This window comes from Terrapene carolina, unplaced genomic scaffold (genome assembly GCF_002925995.2).
Source record: "Terrapene carolina triunguis isolate 2854851 unplaced genomic scaffold, T_m_triunguis-2.0 Scaffold53, whole genome shotgun sequence".
Taxonomy (NCBI): Eukaryota; Metazoa; Chordata; order Testudines; family Emydidae; genus Terrapene; species Terrapene triunguis.
In genome coordinates this window covers 12,604,401-12,624,084 of record NW_020664404.1, presented here as the reverse complement: position 1 = coordinate 12,624,084, position 19,684 = coordinate 12,604,401, and the positions used below count along the sequence as shown (strand labels likewise).

At 47.8% G+C, this 19,684-nt stretch overlaps 2 protein-coding genes across 4 annotated transcripts; both read left to right on the top strand.

The window, feature by feature from the left end:
* Positions 1-633: 633 nt before the first annotated feature.
* ADRB3 (adrenoceptor beta 3) lies at positions 634-9,878 on the top strand. 2 transcript variants are annotated; one of them, XM_024214265.2, is made up of 3 exons: positions 634-2,137; positions 4,609-4,675; positions 9,774-9,878. In XM_024214265.2, exons 1-2 carry the CDS (start codon positions 834-836, stop codon positions 4,640-4,642), a joined length of 1,338 nt encoding a protein of 445 aa, XP_024070033.2. In that variant the 5' UTR covers positions 634-833; the 3' UTR covers positions 4,643-4,675; positions 9,774-9,878. The 2 variants fall into 2 exon arrangements, with proteins under 2 accessions (XP_024070033.2, XP_024070031.2); XM_024214263.2 differs by lacking the exon at positions 9,774-9,878 and adding an exon at positions 6,243-7,475.
* Positions 9,879-13,141: 3,263 nt separating this feature from the next.
* Positions 13,142-19,225, top strand: LOC113407706 (nucleoplasmin-like). Of its 2 annotated transcripts, XM_029912783.1 has the most exons (6): positions 13,142-13,229; positions 15,380-15,462; positions 16,151-16,270; positions 18,178-18,271; positions 18,899-18,981; positions 19,191-19,225. In XM_029912783.1, the coding sequence occupies exons 1-6, from the start codon at positions 13,163-13,165 to the stop codon at positions 19,200-19,202; spliced, it is 459 nt and encodes a 152-aa protein (XP_029768643.1). In that variant the 5' UTR covers positions 13,142-13,162; the 3' UTR covers positions 19,203-19,225. The 2 variants fall into 2 exon arrangements, with proteins under 2 accessions (XP_029768643.1, XP_029768641.1); XM_029912781.1 differs by lacking the exon at positions 19,191-19,225 and having other exon boundaries at positions 18,899-19,120.
* Positions 19,226-19,684: the final 459 nt, after the last annotated feature.

Below are 19,684 nucleotides of genomic sequence, written 5' to 3'. Positions count from 1 at the left end.
TCCGTCCCAGTGTCTGTGCCTGGCATCCTTGGGTTGTTCCCTCTTCTCTACATGTGCGATTTGGGTTGACAAGGCGGGAGCGTGAGTGGGGGAGGGGGAGTGTATCTGTGTGTTTGACCGGCAGACGGCTGCAGTTTATGTGATGGGCTTTAGCTGCAGGGGTAACCCACCAGGAAGAGGGAGTTTGCTTGTTTTGCGACTGTTGTGGTGCTGGGCAGACCTGCCAGGCGCAAAGTGCCCGAGGAGAGAGAGCCTGCTCTTGTGCTGGCACACGGGTTCTTCTCCTGCCTGAAAGTGTCCTCTCTGCAGTGGGCAAATAGCGGGGCAGCAGAGGAAAGGCACGGGGCTGTGGAGAGAGGAAGGGGCGCAGGAGCAGAAGAGTTAAATTCTCAGCCCCAGGAGAAGGTGCAGGGGAAGGAAAGGGCAAATGTTGGACTCCAATATTTAAAATCCCCGCGGGGGCGGCAGAGGAAGGAGGGAAGGGAACAGACACGGAAAGAGAGATGCAAATGGGCGTGTTCCCGGCTGCTTTTCTTTTTTTCAACGATCCTACGAGTGGGGCAGCCCCGCTGCGTCCTGTGCCTTTAAGGGCTCCTCCTCTGAGCAGTGCCACCGGGGTGTGTGTAGGGGGGGGAGCCCATCCCCTGCTGCAGCCTTTTCAGAGCTCCCGGGGAGATGGCACAGGCTCAAGAAGCCGCTCACACACCCTGTATGGAGCCGAAACTCCGAGCGCTGTGGGGAGTTTGCCCTTAAAAGCTGGCGCCCCGCGGAGCTAGAGAGGCGCGGAGACAGGGGCGCGCGGAGACAGGGGCGCACGGAGCTCCCCAGCTGAGATGGCTCCTTGGCCCGATAGCAACGCCACCTCCAGGGGGGACGCAGCCACCAACTGCACGGGAGCCGACAGCCTGAGCAAGCAGTGGGCCATCGGGGCCGCCCTGGGCCTCACGGTGCTGGTGATCGCAGCCGGCAACCTGCTGGTGATCCTGGCCATCGCCAAGACGCCGCGCCTGCAGACCATGACCAACGTGTTCGTCACCTCGCTGGCCTGCGCCGACCTGATTATGGGCTTGCTGGTGGTGCCACCGGGGGCCACCATCGTGCTAAGCGGCCACTGGCCCTACAGCACCACGGTGTGCGAGCTGTGGACCTCGCTGGACGTGCTGTGTGTCACGGCCAGCATCGAGACCCTGTGCGCCATTGCCGTGGACCGGTACCTGGCCATCACCTCGCCGCTGCAGTACGAGGCGCTGGTGACCAAGGGCCGGGCGCGGGCCGTGGTGTGCCTGGTCTGGGCCATCTCCGCCTTCGTCTCCTTCCTGCCCATCATGAACCACTGGTGGCGGGACGGGGCGGACGAGGAGGCGCTGCTCTGCTACCAGAACCCGAGCTGCTGCGACTTCGTCACCAACATGCCCTACGCCATCCTCTCCTCCATCATCTCCTTCTACGTGCCGCTGCTGGTCATGCTCTTTGTCTACGCGCGGGTCTTCGCCGTGGCCAGCCGGCAGATCTGCCTCATCGAGCGGGACAAGGTCCGCTTCCTCCAGGGCCCCCCCAGCCCCGGCGCCAAGGGCCCCCGCCGGAGGAGACCATCCCGCCTCATGGCCATGAGGGAGCACAAGGCGCTCAAGACCCTGGGCATCATCATGGGCACCTTCACCCTCTGCTGGCTGCCCTTCTTCGTGGCCAACATCGTCAAGGTCTTCTACAGGTCCCTCATCCCCGGCCAGGTCTTCCTCTCCCTCAACTGGCTGGGCTACGTCAACTCCGCCTTCAACCCCATCATCTACTGCCGCAGCCCCGACTTCAGGAGCGCCTTCAAGAAGCTGCTCTGCTGCCCGCGGAGCGCGGACCGCCGGCTGCACGCCGTCTCCAGGGACCTCCGCCGGTGCCCCTGCGCCTTCGCTTCCCAGGAGGCCTCCCCGGCGGACAGCAAGCCCGTGGCGCAGGGGCAGCAGCCCGGGCAGGCGGAGGAGGAGGATGGGGGAACCAGCATCAGCAGCAGCCGCTCCAGTAGCAGGACTGAGGAGACCAACCTCTCCTCCCGCCAAAGCAATGGGCATGGCAATGCCCAGCGCCCCCTTAGGGAGGCCCAGCTGCAGGGCACCCAGACCACGCTGTGTCTGCAGCTGGAAGAGTAGGTATCAGAGCCTGCAAAGGGGGGGAGGTTAGAGCTGGGCGGGGGGAGCCCCTGGGTTCGTAAGAGGTCAGTGCAAAGTACTGGGAGCTGATGCTTGGAGCAGGGCAGTGTGTGTGTTGGGGGGTGGGGGTTCAGGCAGAACTGGCTCCACTTCTGGAAGAGTTTAAGCCAGGGCTAGTCGGTTATTTTTTGTCAAGATCCAAATTTCTTGGACAAGGTATAGTCAAGATCTAGACTCCAGAGAAAATAAAAAACCCCTGCAATGATAATAAGTAAATAAAAAGATTTCGGGGTCTGTTCAAAAGCCTCTGATGGGTCCAGATTTGGCCTGTTGTCTGACCCCTGGTGTAAGCAGTCACTCTGGCTGCAAAGCCGTGGTTGTAGAGGCTCTGCCACCCTTCCAGACCAGTGCAGTGTCACTGGCTGTTTTAAAGCAGGCTGAGATTTCCATTTCACACTGGGGATGCCTTTCCCTAGCTAATCCAAGTGTCTGCTCGGACAATGCAAACTGCAGGCTGTCCAGGAGATTGTTTAGCCATCGGTGGAAAAGGGTGTTTTCCGCCAGCAACAGATGAGCTGGCAGAGATGCCTGGGCCAGCAACTGGTGCTGTTATAGTGACCATGCTCTTTGGAAAGAGACACCTTGGGAAAACCACATCTAAGTCCAGTTAGTCACTTCCAAATTTAATTTGGTATGGGAAATCCCTGACATTAGCTAATATCTGGAAGGGAATGAAGGCCCAATTTGTAAAGATTTTAAAGGCAAATGGTACTTAGCGGGCTTTTCTAAAGTACCTGTCTTTAAAATCCCTGCATTTGATCTATATTTCCCTGCTTCCAGTTTGATTTGCTTAGTCATTGTTTTTCAGTCTAATCTAATCTAATGTAGCCTAATTGTTTCAAGATTTTGAATGCCCCCATCTTATCTTAAAATTAGAGCTTTTGGGAGATTTATCAGGTAAATAAAATGTCAGTGATAACAAAAGAAATCACATTTTTCTGTGTTTCTCCAACAAGCTTTACTAAAAGTGAAATTAGCTGTGTAAACACACAAAAATCAGGATTTTCCTTCAGGAAGAACAGAAGAAATTGGAGTTTGGTCGCTTTTATACATAAATAACATCCAGTAACTTCTTGCAGAGAACAGGAACTTCGATTGTATCTTTGCTCAGTTCTGGAGCTGTTGCTGGAATAAGCTTTTAGTTTCACTCTGGTGTGAGGGTTGTGTTTCTGGCGTGTTTTCCAAAGCACCCTGTTCTCTGGGTGTGCACTGCCATTCACAGGCTAGCTATCCATTTCTGATCAGTGACCTAAAAAACCACAGGCGCTTTGAAAGCATAAGCTCATAGGGATTGTTGACAATTCATAATTACTTTTATTATTTATTAATAATACTATTTATTTCCAGGACAAACCATGAAGTCCGGACTGAGTCCTAGAACTGGTTTAAAATGCTTCCATGGGATTTTCTGGAAAACTTTTACTGGGTTTGCAACATTTTGAAATTTCATCAAAATGTTTCAATTGTCAAATGTTTTCAAGCAACTTTATAGACAGCCAACCTGCTCCCCACACACGCACACGACACTTGTCAATGATTTTTTTAATTGAAAAAAAAAATAGGTGGGAGGAGGGTTGTTGATCAACAATAGAACTTTCAATGGCATGTTTTGCCTGACTCAAAATTCAGGAAATGTTGATTACTCTATTTAGTCCTTAGTGAAGCAGAACTGCAGTGGGCTGTAATGGGAGATCTCCCTGTGTATGGACTGATTGCGTGCTTCGGGACTCCGTCTTGCGTTGGCAGTGCACCACCAGAGAACGCAGTGCTTTGGGAAACAGCCGAGAAATACAAGGCACCTGCTGGAAGACTTTGCAGTGTGAATCAGACAACTGAAATACAAGGGGCATCATTTCAAGGGCACGAAAGCATAGAGGCACTGTGAGTGAAGAGATGAGTGAAGCCATAATGCAGAATCCTCACAGAAGAAGTGGGTTTTAAGGAGGGATTAATCCATTACATACTCCCCGACTAATTTCTCATGGAAGCAGTCAGTTTCATGCGTGGCGCATGTGAGTAAAGCAGAGAGACTGTAGCTGTGATAGATTTAATAGGTGAAAGAAAGCTGAGTGCTTGTTAGTTTGAAGAAATGGTGTATCTGTTTTGGAGTATAAATGTGCCCAAATGAAGCAGAGTTACTCTGAAGAACACATCACACCAGATACAATTTCTCAGGGTCTTCAAGACAGGGGTGAAATCTTGGTCCCATTAAAATCAGTGGCAAAACTTCCACTGACTTTAGGATTCCACCTAGGCTCTTTTGCATCTTTAAGCAAATGACACCACGCGCCATACTTGTTTGTCTGGCTATTCCCTTGATGTGGCCATTATAAACACGCGCAAGTAAATGATAGAAATTACCTGTAAAAGATCTGATTATTAATTTATTGTCTTTTTTTTTTTAAAGATTTACCTGCAATGAAGCAAAAGCAGGTCCTTGAGTGTGCTTGAAAGGGAAGGAAAAAGAGAAGAATGTAAGTATAGATTTTTAATCACCTGGAAAATGTTGTGATATTCCAGCAACTAGCAGCGTCAAATTTTCAGAAGAGCTCAGAACTCGATTTCCAGGTGCTCAGCACCTGCACTCAGCATCAGGTTTTCAATAGAGCTCAGTACCAAACATACACCCAATGTGCTGAGCTCATCTGAAAATCCGATCACCAATTTAAGCTTTGAATGGAATTTTACATCTTTAAACATGATTTAGACGAGGAAGCCACAGCCCTGAATTTCCTTTTGAAGTTGTTTATCCTAGTGAGATATCATTCTAATCCATGGTCACTGCTTTACACTTTCATGTGGAATTATCACACCATTATCTAATCATGCTTAGTACATACAGATAATAGAGAAAATAAGAAGGGATGGGCAAAGGCCTAGATCCTCAAAGTTATTTAGCTGCCTAACTTCACTGAAATCTGTGGAAGTTAGGAGCCTTAATACCTTTGAGGCCCTGGGCCAAAATTCTTTGGCACCCTTTGGGATGGGAGGCACTGTAGAAGTGTTTATTTCTGTAAGTCAGTTTGGATAAAACAAGCACCGGTAACTGGGGAATGTCTGGAGTTCACAGTTTGGGTTTGGATAATGTCAAAACATTCCCATGCTTCTTTCTCCAAACTGCCTGAGTGTGTAAAATGGGGCTTTAGAACAGACTTCCCCAGGAGAGTGCTGGGACCTCTGCTTGTATTCCTGGCTGGAAACTAGGAAAAAACCATCAGATCCAAACATTTCAGAACCTTGAAGATCATTCAGTCCAAATGTTACACTAATAGTTGAAGGTACAGAGGGCTTCTTATTTGATCATTATTGATGCCCTTAGCTCTCAGGAAAACCACCCCAAACCTTTGCCCCAAAAGTGACCTGGAGGAGAAACTTTTCTGAGACTTGAAGAAATTCTCTTCACTTTTTTGGTTGATTTGTTTTTGCTGCCCCCTGTGTCTCCTGGCGTCTGTCTGGGCTGGGAGCAGAGATAGTGAAATGTCACCAGAATATAGAAAGGTATCTTGGCCCATCTGAAGTTGGGAAGTACCAGGAAGCTTTCGGGAAAAACCTGCTCTCATGAGATTTCCAGAATAGAAGTGCAGAAACCAAGGTGCCAAGCCATTTGAGGTTTGCCCATCCTATTTTAGCAGCAGCTACAAACCACCTAGGCTCATTGGAAGTGAAAGTCCCCATTGTGTCAATACAGCTGTTCATGCTCCTGTGTAAGGTATGGATCCTGATCCAACAAAGCACTTAAGAACATGCTTAACTTTAAGTGCGTGAGTAGTCCCAGTGATTGCTATGTTACTCTATATATTACTAACACGCTTGAGTTACTATATTGTATATGCTTTTGTTTCCACATGATGCATTTATTTGAATTTCAATGGGACTTAAGCATGGGCTTAAAGTTAAGCATGTGTTTAAGAGCTTTGTTACATCAAGGACTAGGATGCTGACATCTTGAGAGTGGTTTTGATTATAGATCATTTTTGTTCAGAATTCATTCACTATTTTCCTTTCAAACTACAGTCAATTCTTTCTCTTCCTTTCTTCCAGGAATGTGTCAAAGCCCTCTACTGGGCTGTTGATCTTGGCTTGTGTGTCAGCTACTATCCATCTGAAAAAAAGGAATTAGACATGTAGATCCATAGTCTTTTTACTTTTGATGTTGACTCAGGTATTTTGAACGCACATACCTTAATTTCCTGCCTGTTTCACCAGGCTTGGACATAGTGTAGAGGAAACTGTGCCTTAAAGAAAAGTGTTACATAGGGGAGGCATCTCTTAAAACAATTTTTCCTGTATGCATGGCAAAAGTGTAGGAAAGAGGTGGCCTTTTGCTGTCATTAGTTGTTTTCAGTAAGAGCCCTTGACAAGTGTTGGAATTATACCAGGGTCCCAGAGGGCGAAGCCTAGATAGCTTACTATGACTTCAATATCTCTTGTGATGGCTGGCTAGAGTCAGGTCTAGAAACAGCCCCAGCACCTCTTGTGATGTGAAGTTGGACTCAATATAAGAGACCTCCCTCTCCAGGGCTAGGCAGCTGAATTCCAGTACTGCTCAGGACACTAGTTAGATGAAGAACTGACCGACCTAAATGTGAACAGTGTGTGTAATCTCCAAAGATGCTCCAAGGGAAGAAGACATTAAGATGTTTCCTGTATAGATTGCAAGAGAAATTACTACCTCAGAAGCAGTACTTCAGAATGCAGCTGGAGTTTGACTTTGGTCGCCAGACATGGATTCACATCGGATGTGGCACTGAAAGTGCTGGGGTTTTGATACACTGGGCCTGATTCTCCCCTGTGCTTTGTGCTGTCATTTACAACTCTGCACAGTGGATGTAAAATGCTACTAAAGAAGAATACACAGGGGTAAATGACTACACAAGGTGTGAGGCTGGGCAGAATCGGGTCCAGGATGCTGAGGTAATGGACTATGTGAACATTTATTGCCTAGAAGCATTAACTTGGTGCATCAAATGTGACTGAACCGTTGATGGAACTTTTATTTTCCTTTTCTGATGCAAATGTTGCTGAAGATGCTTGCACAGAACATGGCTGAGCCCACTGCAGGGGCCCAGGTGGAAGGGAAGAAAGACCTCTCACAAACAAGAGACCTTTCCACAATCTTCTGTCCAATTTCAATCTCCGAATCGCTACTAGTTTGGGCAAAGTCAGAGCTGGGCCTAGGGAAAAACACAAGGTGTGTCTACACTGCAATTACAAACCCGCCGCTGGCCCAGGCCAGCTGACCTGACTCATGGGGTTGGGACTCAGGGCTGTTTAATTGCGGTGTAGACGTGCAGGTGCAGACTGGAGCCCGGGCTCTAGGACCCTGCAAGGTGGGAGGGTCCCCGAGCTAAGGCTGTAGCCGGAGCCCGAACGTCTACACCGCAATTAAATAGCGCCTTAACCCGAGTCAGCCAGCACGGGCCAGCCGGGAGTTTTTAATTGTAGCATTCAGGCCTTTAAAGGTCTGTCTACACTGCAGAGTGAGCCTGCAGTAATACATTTAGCAAATAGTAATGCAAACAAGAGAAAACTAGAGGAGGGGACGTGGGAAGTCATTAAAAATTTACTCCCAGCTCCTCAAAGGTACTTAGGCGCCTAACTCCCATTAATTTCAATGGGAGTTGGGCACCTAAATATAGGATCTGTCCCTTAGCGTCAGGAGAAAATGAGTTCTGAATGGGTGGGGATGCTCTGAGCACAGGAAGGATGTGGACAAAAATGCTAATTCAAATATTTTAAACAATATTCTTATGTCACAAAGGAAACTGATTAGTAAATCGGATCGGCTTTAGATGGTTAAAAAACACCAACACTTTGCTACAACCAGTGCTGGAGGGGAGACCAGCATGGTGTTAGCATCAGGTTCGAAATGCCCGAACTCCCTAGAACGTCATGTGTGAATCTTGCAAGGGAGGTCTAGCCCTACGCCTGCCAAAGGGGATACATAGAATTCCATGGAGGTCTTTTTAGATGAACCCTTACAAGACAAGATTCTCTTTGCTCTGCCTGGGCATAAAACTTCCCTTGGCACTTTTTGTGAGAGTCAGAGGTTGGCCAGACTCCTCCACCTCCTCCATCTGTGCAGTGTGATATGTACCTGTTGGCTGTAGCCCTCCACTCCAGAGGCAGCTGCACTTTAGCTGTGCTGTGTGTATACGGTTAGCAAAACGTTTTAGGATTCTCCAGGATGAAAGGTATTATTCTTGCTAGTATACACTCAGCAAGGGAGATATAAACTTGGACAGGAAACAACAGTCCAGCTAATCTCTGGGCCCCTGAAACAACCCCACAATAAAGTGGTAACTACATTATGTTCTGTGCACCTGGGGCTGGACCCTGCAAGGCAGGAGCACCTGGGAGAGAGCACCTTGTAGGATTGGGCCAATAGGGCTCCACATATTACTCTTGGTTTCTGAGATGGGTCCTGCAATCTCTAAGGCTCAGATCCCCAAAGGGATTTAGTCACCTAACTTCTACTGAAACCAATGGGAGTTAGGAGCCTAAATACCTTTGTGGAGCTGGGCCGAAGGGCCTTTCTTTAGAGGCTCTGCGTGCCCGCAACTCCCAGCCAGTTGAGTGGGAGCTGCAGCAGATACTCAGCAGTTCTGAAAATCAGGGGACCAGGGCCTATTCCAGCTCCCATGGAGGCCACAGGTGCAGGTCCTAAGGCAGAGAAGCTGAATCCTAGCTCTGTCTTCAGGCCCAAGCCCCGAACGGTGATTGCAGGTCTCCGTGAATAGCCGGACAGATACTGACCATACACCTGAATGTGAATCCAGTAGAACCTCAGAGTTATGAACTGACTGGTCAACCACACACCTCATTTGGAACTGGAAGTACACAATCAGGGAGCAGCAGAGATTAAAAAAGCAAATACAGTACAGCGCCGTGTTAAACGTAAACTACTAAAAAAATAAAGGGAAAGCAGCATTTTTCTTCTGCATAGTAAAGTTTCAAAGCTGTATGAAGTCAATGTTCAGTTGCAAATTTTTGAAAGAACAACCCTAATGTTTTGTTCAGAATTACGAACATTTCAGACTTACGAACAACCTCCATTTCCGAGGTGTTCGTAACTCTGAGGTTCTACTGTACATGCCAAAATCACAGTGCTGGAAGGTCTGTAGCTCTCTGAAGCAGTAGCAGGGTATGCATTTGGGGCCTGAATCTTACTTCGGCCATGGTACAACGCTGGAATCATGGAAAGGCGCCTGAGAGTGGCTAATTTACTCTCACTTGAAGGCTCCTTTACACTGCCGGAGTGGTGAAAAGTGGTCTTAGTCTAAATGAGAATCAAACCCTTGGACTCCATCCTGCATGAGAGCTACATAGACATTGTACACATTATCCAATGTAAATAGTATTATGTACAAATGTTCCCCTGTATTTATGGTGGTGTGCATATACCCTGCTAGTTTGTTATATCTTTCTCCGGGATGTTTTTGGTTGTAAATATGATGGTGATTGTCATTTTCCCCTCATGTGAAATAAGCCTTCAAAAATTTCCAACAGTCTCTTGTAAATAAATATATATACCTAAAAACATGTGAGTATTGAGGTGTTTCTTTTATACAGGATGAACCGTCTGCGGTTCTTCTCAGAGCTGGCTTTGGAGCAGTCTACGCTTTGGGAACAACGTAGCTCCAATGGTCAGATTCCACTGAAGTAGCCCTATTTCTGTCTCCTAAAGTGGCTTCACTGATATCAGATATGGGATTCAACAGGTAAGCACAGAGGTGATGAATATAGCTGTCCAGTGCAAGAGGACACAAGTGCCAGCCCTCGAAAAGGGAGATTTTCCAAGGCATAAAGGCCAGTTCGACACCCAACTCTCAGGGCTGGTTTACACTGGCAATTTACAGTGGCATAACTACATCGTTCTGAGGTGAGAATTCTTCCGTCAACCTAGCTACCACCTCTTGGGGAGGTGGAGTACCTACGCCAAGGGGAGAACCCCTCCAGTAGGTAGTGTCTACACTGAAGCGTGACAGCAGTGCTGCGATAGCATTTCAAGTGTAGACGAGCCCTCATCTGCTTTCAGTGGGAATTGGGCACCTAACTCATTTATACCTTTGAAACCAGCTCCCCATTTTGCAGTAAAGGAGGTGCTTTTTCCAGGAACTCAGTATTATTCAATGGAATTCACCCTTCAGGGCAGGCAGCCCCTTTTGGCCCAGAGAGATTTCCATGAGCAGTGGTTGCAACTCCAGGAGGCTCTGTAGTAACGCAGTCTAGAGAGATCCATGCTTTGCACTAGAGAGCAGCATCCTTGGGCTCATGTGAAATCAACAGAGCAGTGTGCATGGATGTATTTCTAGGTCAGAGACCACCGTTTCCCATCAGGCTTTAAGATTTTGACAAGTGCTTAAACTTGTGCTTGAGACCCCAGATTAATGCTTACTTTGCCTTCGTTAGCCAGGGTTGGTAGCGCAGACCCACACAGAGCATGTGTGATTGATGTCAAACCCAGAACGTCAGGCCTGGCCAGGCAGTTTGTTAAAGTTGTGCCAGAGTTTTCCTTCTCCTGGGACCTCAGATCAGCCCAAGCACAATAAACCCTTGCGAGAACAGGCAGTTATAATGATTTCCACAGCAACTGGAAGCAATGCCACAAACAAAAGATTATTTGAGACGTCAGATGGGGGAAAAGCCTGAGGAGCAGCTGTTGAATCGGCAGATGAAACCTTGGCCAATATGCATGGAAGTGGGGTGATAAGCTCTCTTCTACTGCTGGGGCCAAGATGAAAGGAGACCCTTAAAAACGAAACTTGCCAAAAATCCTGCAGCCTCCAACAATCAAAGCATGAAGAGTTTGGAGTTACTGTGGGGTGAGCCTGCCCTGAAAAGCAATGAGCTTGTTAGCAGTAAAAATCCTCTTGCCATACAAATGTTCATAGCAATTAATAAAAAAGGGGAGAGATGGATAAGGGCCAGTTCAGCAGGGAGGTTCTTTAGCATGCTGCTTCTAGCAGGTGTTCAGAAGGCATTAGCTGGACAACGTTTGTCATTCAAGACATTGTTGGTAGCTTCTGTGGGGCTGTATTTTGCCTGGTCTCCATGTCCACCCATGTCCACCAAGGGTAGGTCAAGTAGTACTCAGCTTAATCTGCAGCAAGGAGATTGAGGTTAGAGTTTAGGAAAAACTTGCTAACTCCAAAGATAATGAAGTGCTGGAATCAGTTACTGAGGGAGGTTGTGGAATCCCCTCGTTGGAGGTTTTTAAGAACAGGTGAGACAGACATCTGTCAGGGATGGGCTAGGTTTACTTGGTCCTGCTCCATGCAGGGGGATGGACTAGGTAACCTCTTGAGGTCTGAGACCTTCATTTTTATGATTCTATAGTTAGTGTAGGCCGCTCAAAAAGCAATGTCTCCCCTTTTAAGAAAGCAATGCAGAGATTCCCAGCACCACCTACTGGCACAAGGGAAGAACGCCATCACACCCAACAGGGGAGTTTTAATAGAGAACCAGCTGGACTGATCTGTGAATTCTAATGTGGATAATGAGGGGTGTTTGCTTTTTTTTAAATTGTCATTGTTTCTTTCTTGGCATATTTTATTGATCAATTGGCAAAAGCAAACGGGACAAATGCCCACTTTTGTCAAAAAGTGGTGTGTGTGTGGGTGAGTGGCAACAGCGGGGGAGGCATGGGGCAGGCAAGATTCAGGCAAGCAGCGACCCCAGCCTCGTGGGGGAGGAGGGCAGGCTGGGCTCAGGGGAGCCCCACGTGGGGATGGGGAGCTCTTGTGGGAGGGCTTGGCCAAGCCCCACACAGTGTCCCATTTTCCCTTTGGGAAATATGGTCACCCTACAGCCTTAAAGTCTCTGATTTTAATTAATTTTTGCTAGTTATCAATCATCACCCTGATGTGGTGAGAATCTCCTCCCTGCTGCACTAGAGCAAGACATGCTGGTGAGCTATGTATGATTAATTTCACCCTCAGACAGGTGCACTCACAGAGGGTGTGTCTTTCATCTGCATTTCCTGTTGCTCTTCTGTTTGGATAGCTCCCCATCTCATCTACCCTTCATTTGTAATTGGCTCAGGACAACCCAGCTGTTTCCTGCCCTTAGCTTACAGCTTAGGAGGGGAGCTAATCTTGATTGTGAGCATATTGATGGAGCAAGCCTTTTACAAACTCAGGGTTTAGAGAATGCTTTCCATCCTAATTCTGACTTAATGTCAGGGGATGAAATCCATGTGATTACATGTGTCTGATATTCTCAATTTGTCCTAGATTTTCTCTTCCTTTGGTAGTTGAACTCCCAGCACCTGAACTGGGCTTCTCCCCTGGTCAGTTAGAGTAACTTAAATTCACTAGCTATGGCTAGCGTCATGCTGGGAGGGTGTAAAGTGCAGTGTAAGTGCTGAGCAGTATTCTAGAGGCTTCAGAAATGCTGGGCAGTTCGAATGAGTCCATGTTAAGAGAGTGAACCCAACCTGTTCTGTTAAATCTGTTGCCTTTAGTTCTCCTGAAGATCTCCATTACCAGTGTGGCCTGTGGAAGGGAGGAGTTGTTCTCTTCAGTGTCCTTACTTTTCAGATCTCCCTGCTTAATTCAGGTTTGTAAAATCATCATGAAAACTTTACTAGCCCAGGCAGAGCAAACTACTTGTTCATCCTGACCAAGGTGATTGGAGTGGGGAGCAGGAGGGGATTTTATTATTAGAAAAATATAAAATGGCAAGAAGAGTGTCTCAAGCTGAATCTTTATTACAGAAGCATAAGCAAACTACTCTTTAAAAACATTCTAATATGAAAAAAAAAATCTCTGTGCTACTCCTCACTGGCTCTGTGACTTCCGTGCAATACAGTAAACTCAAAGAGGTTCAGTTGCTTATTTTTCTTATTGCTTTCCTCCCTGCTCTTGGTTTGGTAACAAAAAGATGCATTTTGCTCCCTCTACCATGTTTATTCCTCTAGGATCCGTTTGTTGCCCAGGTGGAGTCAGTTCTTGAGCAGAATGAGTTCATCTCTCCTGCTCTCTAGTCCGCGTTCTGAAGAAGAGAAACCCATTGCTGTCTTGTGGGGTAAGGAGACCATTGCTGAGGGGTGAGCAAGATAACATGTTCCCTGGGTTTGCCGAGCCGTTTGTGTGGCTGGTATCTGCTAGCAAAAGGGGAGAGGGGTTGATGGGCAGCAGGTGGGGTTCCTTGTGAAGGGGTTGCAGAAATACTGCTCAGGATGATGTAATAGAAGGGATGGGTGTGAATTTTCCCCACCCTAAGGGCAGTGGATAATTTCCATATAATGGCGTAGACTGCATTTCCCTCTTCTAAGCGGGGCCTGGGCCCTACCATGCTGCTTTGTGATCAGAGTGGGACGTGCCTTCCCTGCTAGCCTCTGAGCAAACTACCCATCTGTGCTGAAGAAGAGAGTGCCAGCCCCTGTGATTAGTCGTGAGCAGTGCATGTGCAGTCATGCTACCAATATAAGTCGTCCCCCCACCGCATTTCCTTTCTTCAAGTCTCCAAGCAGTGTGCAGTATTGGCTTGGTGTCTGTTGTTGACTTACTGTCTAAGTATATGCTTAGCTGCTCCTTGAACTGTACTGGCCTCCTGAGGATTCAGCGTTAGCCCTGCCTCTAACTGCTGTACAGTGCTTCTGGCATCTGGAGCACTTAGCTTCCCAGGATCAGTGCTGCTAATTTCATTCCAGCTTCTTAAATCCAGCCTTAAATCCTACTTGTTTTCTTTGGCTTGGGCTGAATGAAATGAGGAAAACCAAAGCACTGGACACATGGTGTCCTCATTAAGCTCTTGACTGGCGTTTCTATCTATGAAGATCCATTAGGATTGCAGCTGCTAGGGAGCGGAATACAAAAAGCTACTGAATATTTCCAATACCTCAGCTTCTATTTTGCAAGTTGGGGTATTGGGAGTACAGCCCCATAAGGAGTCAATAACCTTTCAGAGCAGAGTTAGAGGCGAACCTCAAGCCACACAACAAAATATCTGCTGATAGGCTCCAGTCCAGCCAAACCATTGTGCTGGATGCAGGGGTTATTGGGTGGATTTCTCTGGTCTGTGTTCTGCAGGAGGTCAGGCTAGATCAGTGGTTCCCAAACTTGAACAACCTTTGAACCCCTTTCACTAAAATGTCAAGTCTCGTGAACCCCTCCTAAAAATGAATATTTACAGGGATTTTCTCGTTTACCTGAGTATAAAAGCAGTGGATCTTGGAAATATAAAATTTGTTTTTATTACATGCTTATTACACACTAATTATTATTAAGTGTCCCTGGCCTCCGTTGCCAGAAGCTGGGAATGAGCGAAAGGGGATGGATCACTTGATGATTACCTGTTCTGTTCATTCCCTCTGGGGCACCTGGCATTGGCCACTGTCGGAAGACAGGATACTAGGCTAGATGGACCCTTGGTCTGACCCAATAAGGCCATTCTTATGTTCTTATTTATCATTACAGTATTTGTATTACAATATGAAAATGGCAACACTCTTCCAAGATCTCACTTTCGTAGCTTGTATCACTTTGAAGAAGCCTGTTGTAAGACAAGGCTCCTATGTTTCATCAAAGAGTATCAGATGTGAAACAGCATGAAGGTATTTAAGAAGCCAACTCAAAGAGTTCCTCCTACACAAGCATTCAGGTCTTGAGCAGTCCAGACAAACAACACACGTTACAACAAAGCTTAAACTTGTTCCTCATAATAATTTTAAAAACAATACTAGCTGCCTATTTAATTTTAAAAACAGCAAAAAATATCCACCTCTCTTTCCATTTCTTATAAGGAGTCTTGAAGTTTAAATCTCCTCAGTGTGATAGATGTGCTTGCTTTGATCCTCTTAGCTCTTGGAAGTCCAGGGGCTCCGGGCTGCTGGCCCCATGCTGCCCGGGGTCCCTATGGACAGCTCTGTCCGCCATTAGAGATTTTTTTTCTGCGAACCCCCTGTAACATTTCGTGAACCCCCAGGGGTTCTCGAACCCCAGTTTGGGAACCACTGGGCTAGATGATCACAATGGTTCCTTCTGGCCTTAAAGTTTCTGCCCATGGGAAATGCCTGTGTATGTCTCCAACCTGTGGCATGTGTGCATTCTGGGACTAGAGGGATTTCTTTGCTCTAGAATTTCCATTGGCAGCTGCAATTTTTCTTCTTGCATCTTGCAGGGTTTGTTTGGGGCAGCAATGCCCCCACAAATCCAGCAGTGTTTTTCCCATAGGCTGCGAGCTGAACACCAGCACCAGGAGGTGTGTGGTGATGGAAGAAGATGACTTCTTGGAACACCTGGTCTTACTGAAAACGGTAAGCAACGTAACTTGTCAGGGATCCCTCTGACAGATAGGGCTTGTCAGCACACCAACTTGCACCAGTTTGGTTAAATCAATTTACTTAAACTGGTGCAAACCCCTGAGTGGATGCTCCAATTTCAGATTGAGGGGCTTATTTTGGTTTAATTTAAGCCGGTTCCCAGCCAATTTAGCTAAACTAAGAAGTCACTCTCATACTGAGATTGGAGAGGCCACTCGGGGCTTGTTTGCATCAGTTTAACAACATTAGTTGAAATTCCTACCTTGGGTTAAACTGGTGGCACTCTCCCATGTAGACGAGGCTTTAGGGTCGCTCTGAAAGGAGCAGCGCTGAGTGGGGAGCTCTGCTGACCTCTCAAGCATTCATGGCCTTGACCCCAAGCCCAGCAAAGTTGCCATGCTCTGAACACAGACCATGTTTTCCTTTCCTGGGTCTCTTCAGGTCAGGGTGAAAGCACCCTGGGGAGGGAGCAATCCTGGGGGAGACTTGCTCCCACTGCCCAGGCTGAAGAGAGGGTGTCAGCCCCCAGGACTGTTGTTCTGGCATCTTTAATCAGCCCCCAAATCCCAAGCAAACATTTAAATAACAACTTTAAATGCTGCCTGGGTGTGGCGCTCTCTGCATGTGGATTAGTCCGCAGCAAACCCAGCTCATGAGGATCCGTTTTGTTCCGCTGCTGTAGATCTGTCTCAGTGCAGAGGCCAAGGACGAACCGCACGTGGTGGCAGTAGCTTCAAAAAACACCTACGGTGACAACAGGCCAGTGCCCATTGCTTCACTGAGGCTCTCTGTCCTACCCATGGTAACTCCTCAGGGAAACCTGCTGTGTGAAGCCAAGAGATTGACAAGGCAACCCCCAGGACGATCTCTGCCTGGCAAGCAATTAATCTGGGGGAATTAGTGTGTGCATGTGCCCTCTTGGATGAACGAGTGGGTTGTTTCTCTCTCCGTTGCCCGGCATAGCATTCCACTGTACACGTTATGGCCCATTCAACCTCAGTCACTATAGCCGGGTTGTTAACATTTCATCTGAGAGCCAATGGAGCATGGTGGTTAGCACTCAGGCTAGGAGCCAGGTGCATCTCAGCTCTAATGGTGATTCTCTGTAGCCATGGTCAAGTCACTTAGTCCACCTTTGGGACTGAGCATCCTATGGGAGCTGCCACCTCTGAAAGTCAGGCTCTGAGCAAGCTTTCCCCCTGTGCAAAGCAAAGAAGTTGCTTGTCCCACAAAGTTGCTGTGCAGGTTAATTTGTGAATGTTCCTCTCCCATTGTGCAGACCAAAATGCATGGCAGAGACAATCTTTGGTCTGTTATGCAGGAGGTCAGACCAGAGGCTCACAAATAGTAACTCTGCTCTTCTTTGGGACTTTTTTTGAACGTTAGCCCAGGCCTGTGTTATATCAGGACCAGCGTTGCCTTTGTGTCCATGAATAAAATGAAAACAGATGTTTCTAGTCCAGATCAGGCTGTGTCCTATTTACAGGGATGCAGTTTTTAATTTTAAGCTTTGATTTGTCTCTGGACTTCTCTCTTTCTACTCTCTGGGTGGTTTTAAATCCTGAGGCCAGAAGAGACTATCTCCCATTCCCTTGTCCTGCTTCGCTTTTCTGGTCAGCCACTGAAATCGGATGTATTGTAGTTGGCTGACTGGGTTGTATTTGTAAATCGCTAGAGATTTTCCCAGCCCATGATGGGAGTAAGGAGCTATAGACATTTTGCTGTCTAACGAGACCCAAGGTACCAAGCAGATGCTTGGAACTAAGCACAAAGTTCAGTGAAAGGTAATATTGTCTTTGGAATTAAAACATCTCTGTGCAATAAATTACTTGATTGTTTAGGAACCGCTCTGAATACACACCTGCTACAAGCTGCCACCCATGGACCGGAGTCCTTATGCTAACAAGATGCACTGGAAGTCAGAGAACACCTTCTAGTGCAGCTCCCCCGGCCAGGAGAAAAAGCAGGCCTGCAATCGCACGTCTTCCTGCCCTGCTCCCCATATCTGCCCATGACGAGTCAAATACGTGTAACTTATCTGTCTTCTTATGAAGACAAAAATTAACACATCAACTAACTCAGCCAGGAAAACGAACTCTGAGTCTGATCCAGTATCTGCAGGGTGCTGAAAGCGTAGTCTCTGTGCTGTGCATTTTTAGTGACTTGTCTGTGGCATCAGTGCATCAGCCGCATGCCATCCGCACCTAACGTACTGTGTGTGTGAGTGGGCAGCGGGGGGTCTGCCTCCAAACTTTGCCCTCGGTTACACCTGTGCAACCCCACTGATGTCCGTGCAGCTGTGGGTGTAACTGAGGGCAGAGCTTGGCTTGAGCATCTGCAGGTGCTCCTTAAAGAATGTGTAGTGGGGGGGGGGGTTCCATGCAAAGTCCATCTGCTCTGGAATGCCCCCACCAGCTGGCTTTGCTTCCACTCACAGGGAGGCTGTATGCAGGGCCACCCAGAGGATTCAGGGGGCCTGGGGCAAAGTAATTTCGGGGGCCCCTTCCATAAAAAAAAGTTGCAATACTATAGAATACTATATTCTCATGGAGGGCCCCTGTGGGGCCCGGGGCCTGGGGCAAATTTCCCCACTTGCTCCCCCCTCGGGCAACCCTGGCTGTATGCTTCAAGTGTCGCTCTCTAGCCAGCTTCTTTCTTCTCAATATTTCAGTGATTCTGGATTTTTTTTTTTTAATTGTTTTGTTTCAGATCAGTCTTGATGGCTTTGAATTTATCCCTCCTGTTGCCTTTGAATTAAAGTCTGGAACTGGGCCAGTTTATCTCAATGGACAACATCTAATCTGTGAGTAAAACTGGTCCTCTGGTATCTGTAATGAACTGAAGCGACAGCACTGCTTAAATGGAGGGAGTGTTTGTTTGGGGAGTCAAATCACAGCACTGGGAGCCAGGCCTCCTGGAATCTAGTCTCACCTCTGACACTGACTTGGTCTGTGGTCTTGGGCAAGTCACTGTGTCTCCCTGAGCTTCGTAATCTGCAATGCAGAGAGAAGAATGGCCTGGCAGAGGTGTTGAGACTTGATCTGTTCATCTTTGTGAAGTGCTCTGGAGGTACCATGAAAGGGAAATGATCCATGAAAGTCTGCAGCTCTCCCCACTCTTCCTCTGCTATCCTCTTTCGTTGGCTGTAGCTTTCCCTTTTCCTCTTCCTCCACTGTCCAGCTTCCTGGCACAGAATTTTCAGTGCGGTTCTCTACGGGGGGTACACCATGTATTGCTTGAGCTGCAAATGTTGCAACCAAACCTAAGGTCTCCTTGTGTGCATAATGGGGGATCCTCTACATTCATCTGCTTTTTGTGAATGACCTGAAGTACTTTAGTGTGCTGTGCATGGTAGAAGCCAAAGAAACAATGGACATTGGTGGTGGAGGGTTTTGTTGCCTGTAACCTTGCAATTCGCCCTTCTTTCCAGTGGAAGATGATGCAGAATATGAAGCCAGAGGAGGATGGCTAGCAGAGGAGTCGTTCTCTTCAGCTGTTGTGGAAGAAGATACAGTAACTAAATTTAATTCTAGCCAACTTACATATGGTTTGTTTTGTATTTGGTGTAAATAAGAGGAAAAAATTAAGTCTCTCAGCTTTTCAAAGTAGTTTTAACCTCTTTCCAAGAACTTGCTGTTTGTTCTCATTCCAATCTGCGACACTCTGATCAACACTTTTTTTTTTTTTTTCTTTTTCTTTTTCTTTTTTCATGCAACACTAAGGAGAAGCTGTAAATCTCTTGGATTCCATGGACAGGTAATCAAAATGACAGACCTCTGCTCCAGCCAGGGCCGGCTCTAGGCACCAGCAAAACAAGCTGGTGCTTGAGGCGGCACATTTTTAGGGGCGGCATGGCCGGCGCCAGAATGCCGCCCCTAAAAATGTGCCCCGGCCCCCTAGCTCACCTCCGCTGCTGCTGGCGCATGAAACAGCTGTTTCGCGCGCCGCGGCCGCTCGGGATCTCCCCCTCCCTCCCAGGCTCTCAAACCTGGGAGGGAGGGGGAGATCCTGAGCGGCCGCGGCGTGCAAAACAGCCGTTTTGCGCGCGGCTGCTCCCCCTCCCAGAGCCTGGGAGGGAGGGGGAGAAGCGGCGCCCGCGCCGCGGCCACTCGGAATCTCCCCCTCCCTCCCAGGCTCTCAAACCTGGCGCCGCTTCTCCCCCTCCCTCTTAGGCTTGAGAGCCTGGGGGGAGGAGGCAGGGCTGGGGATTTGGGGA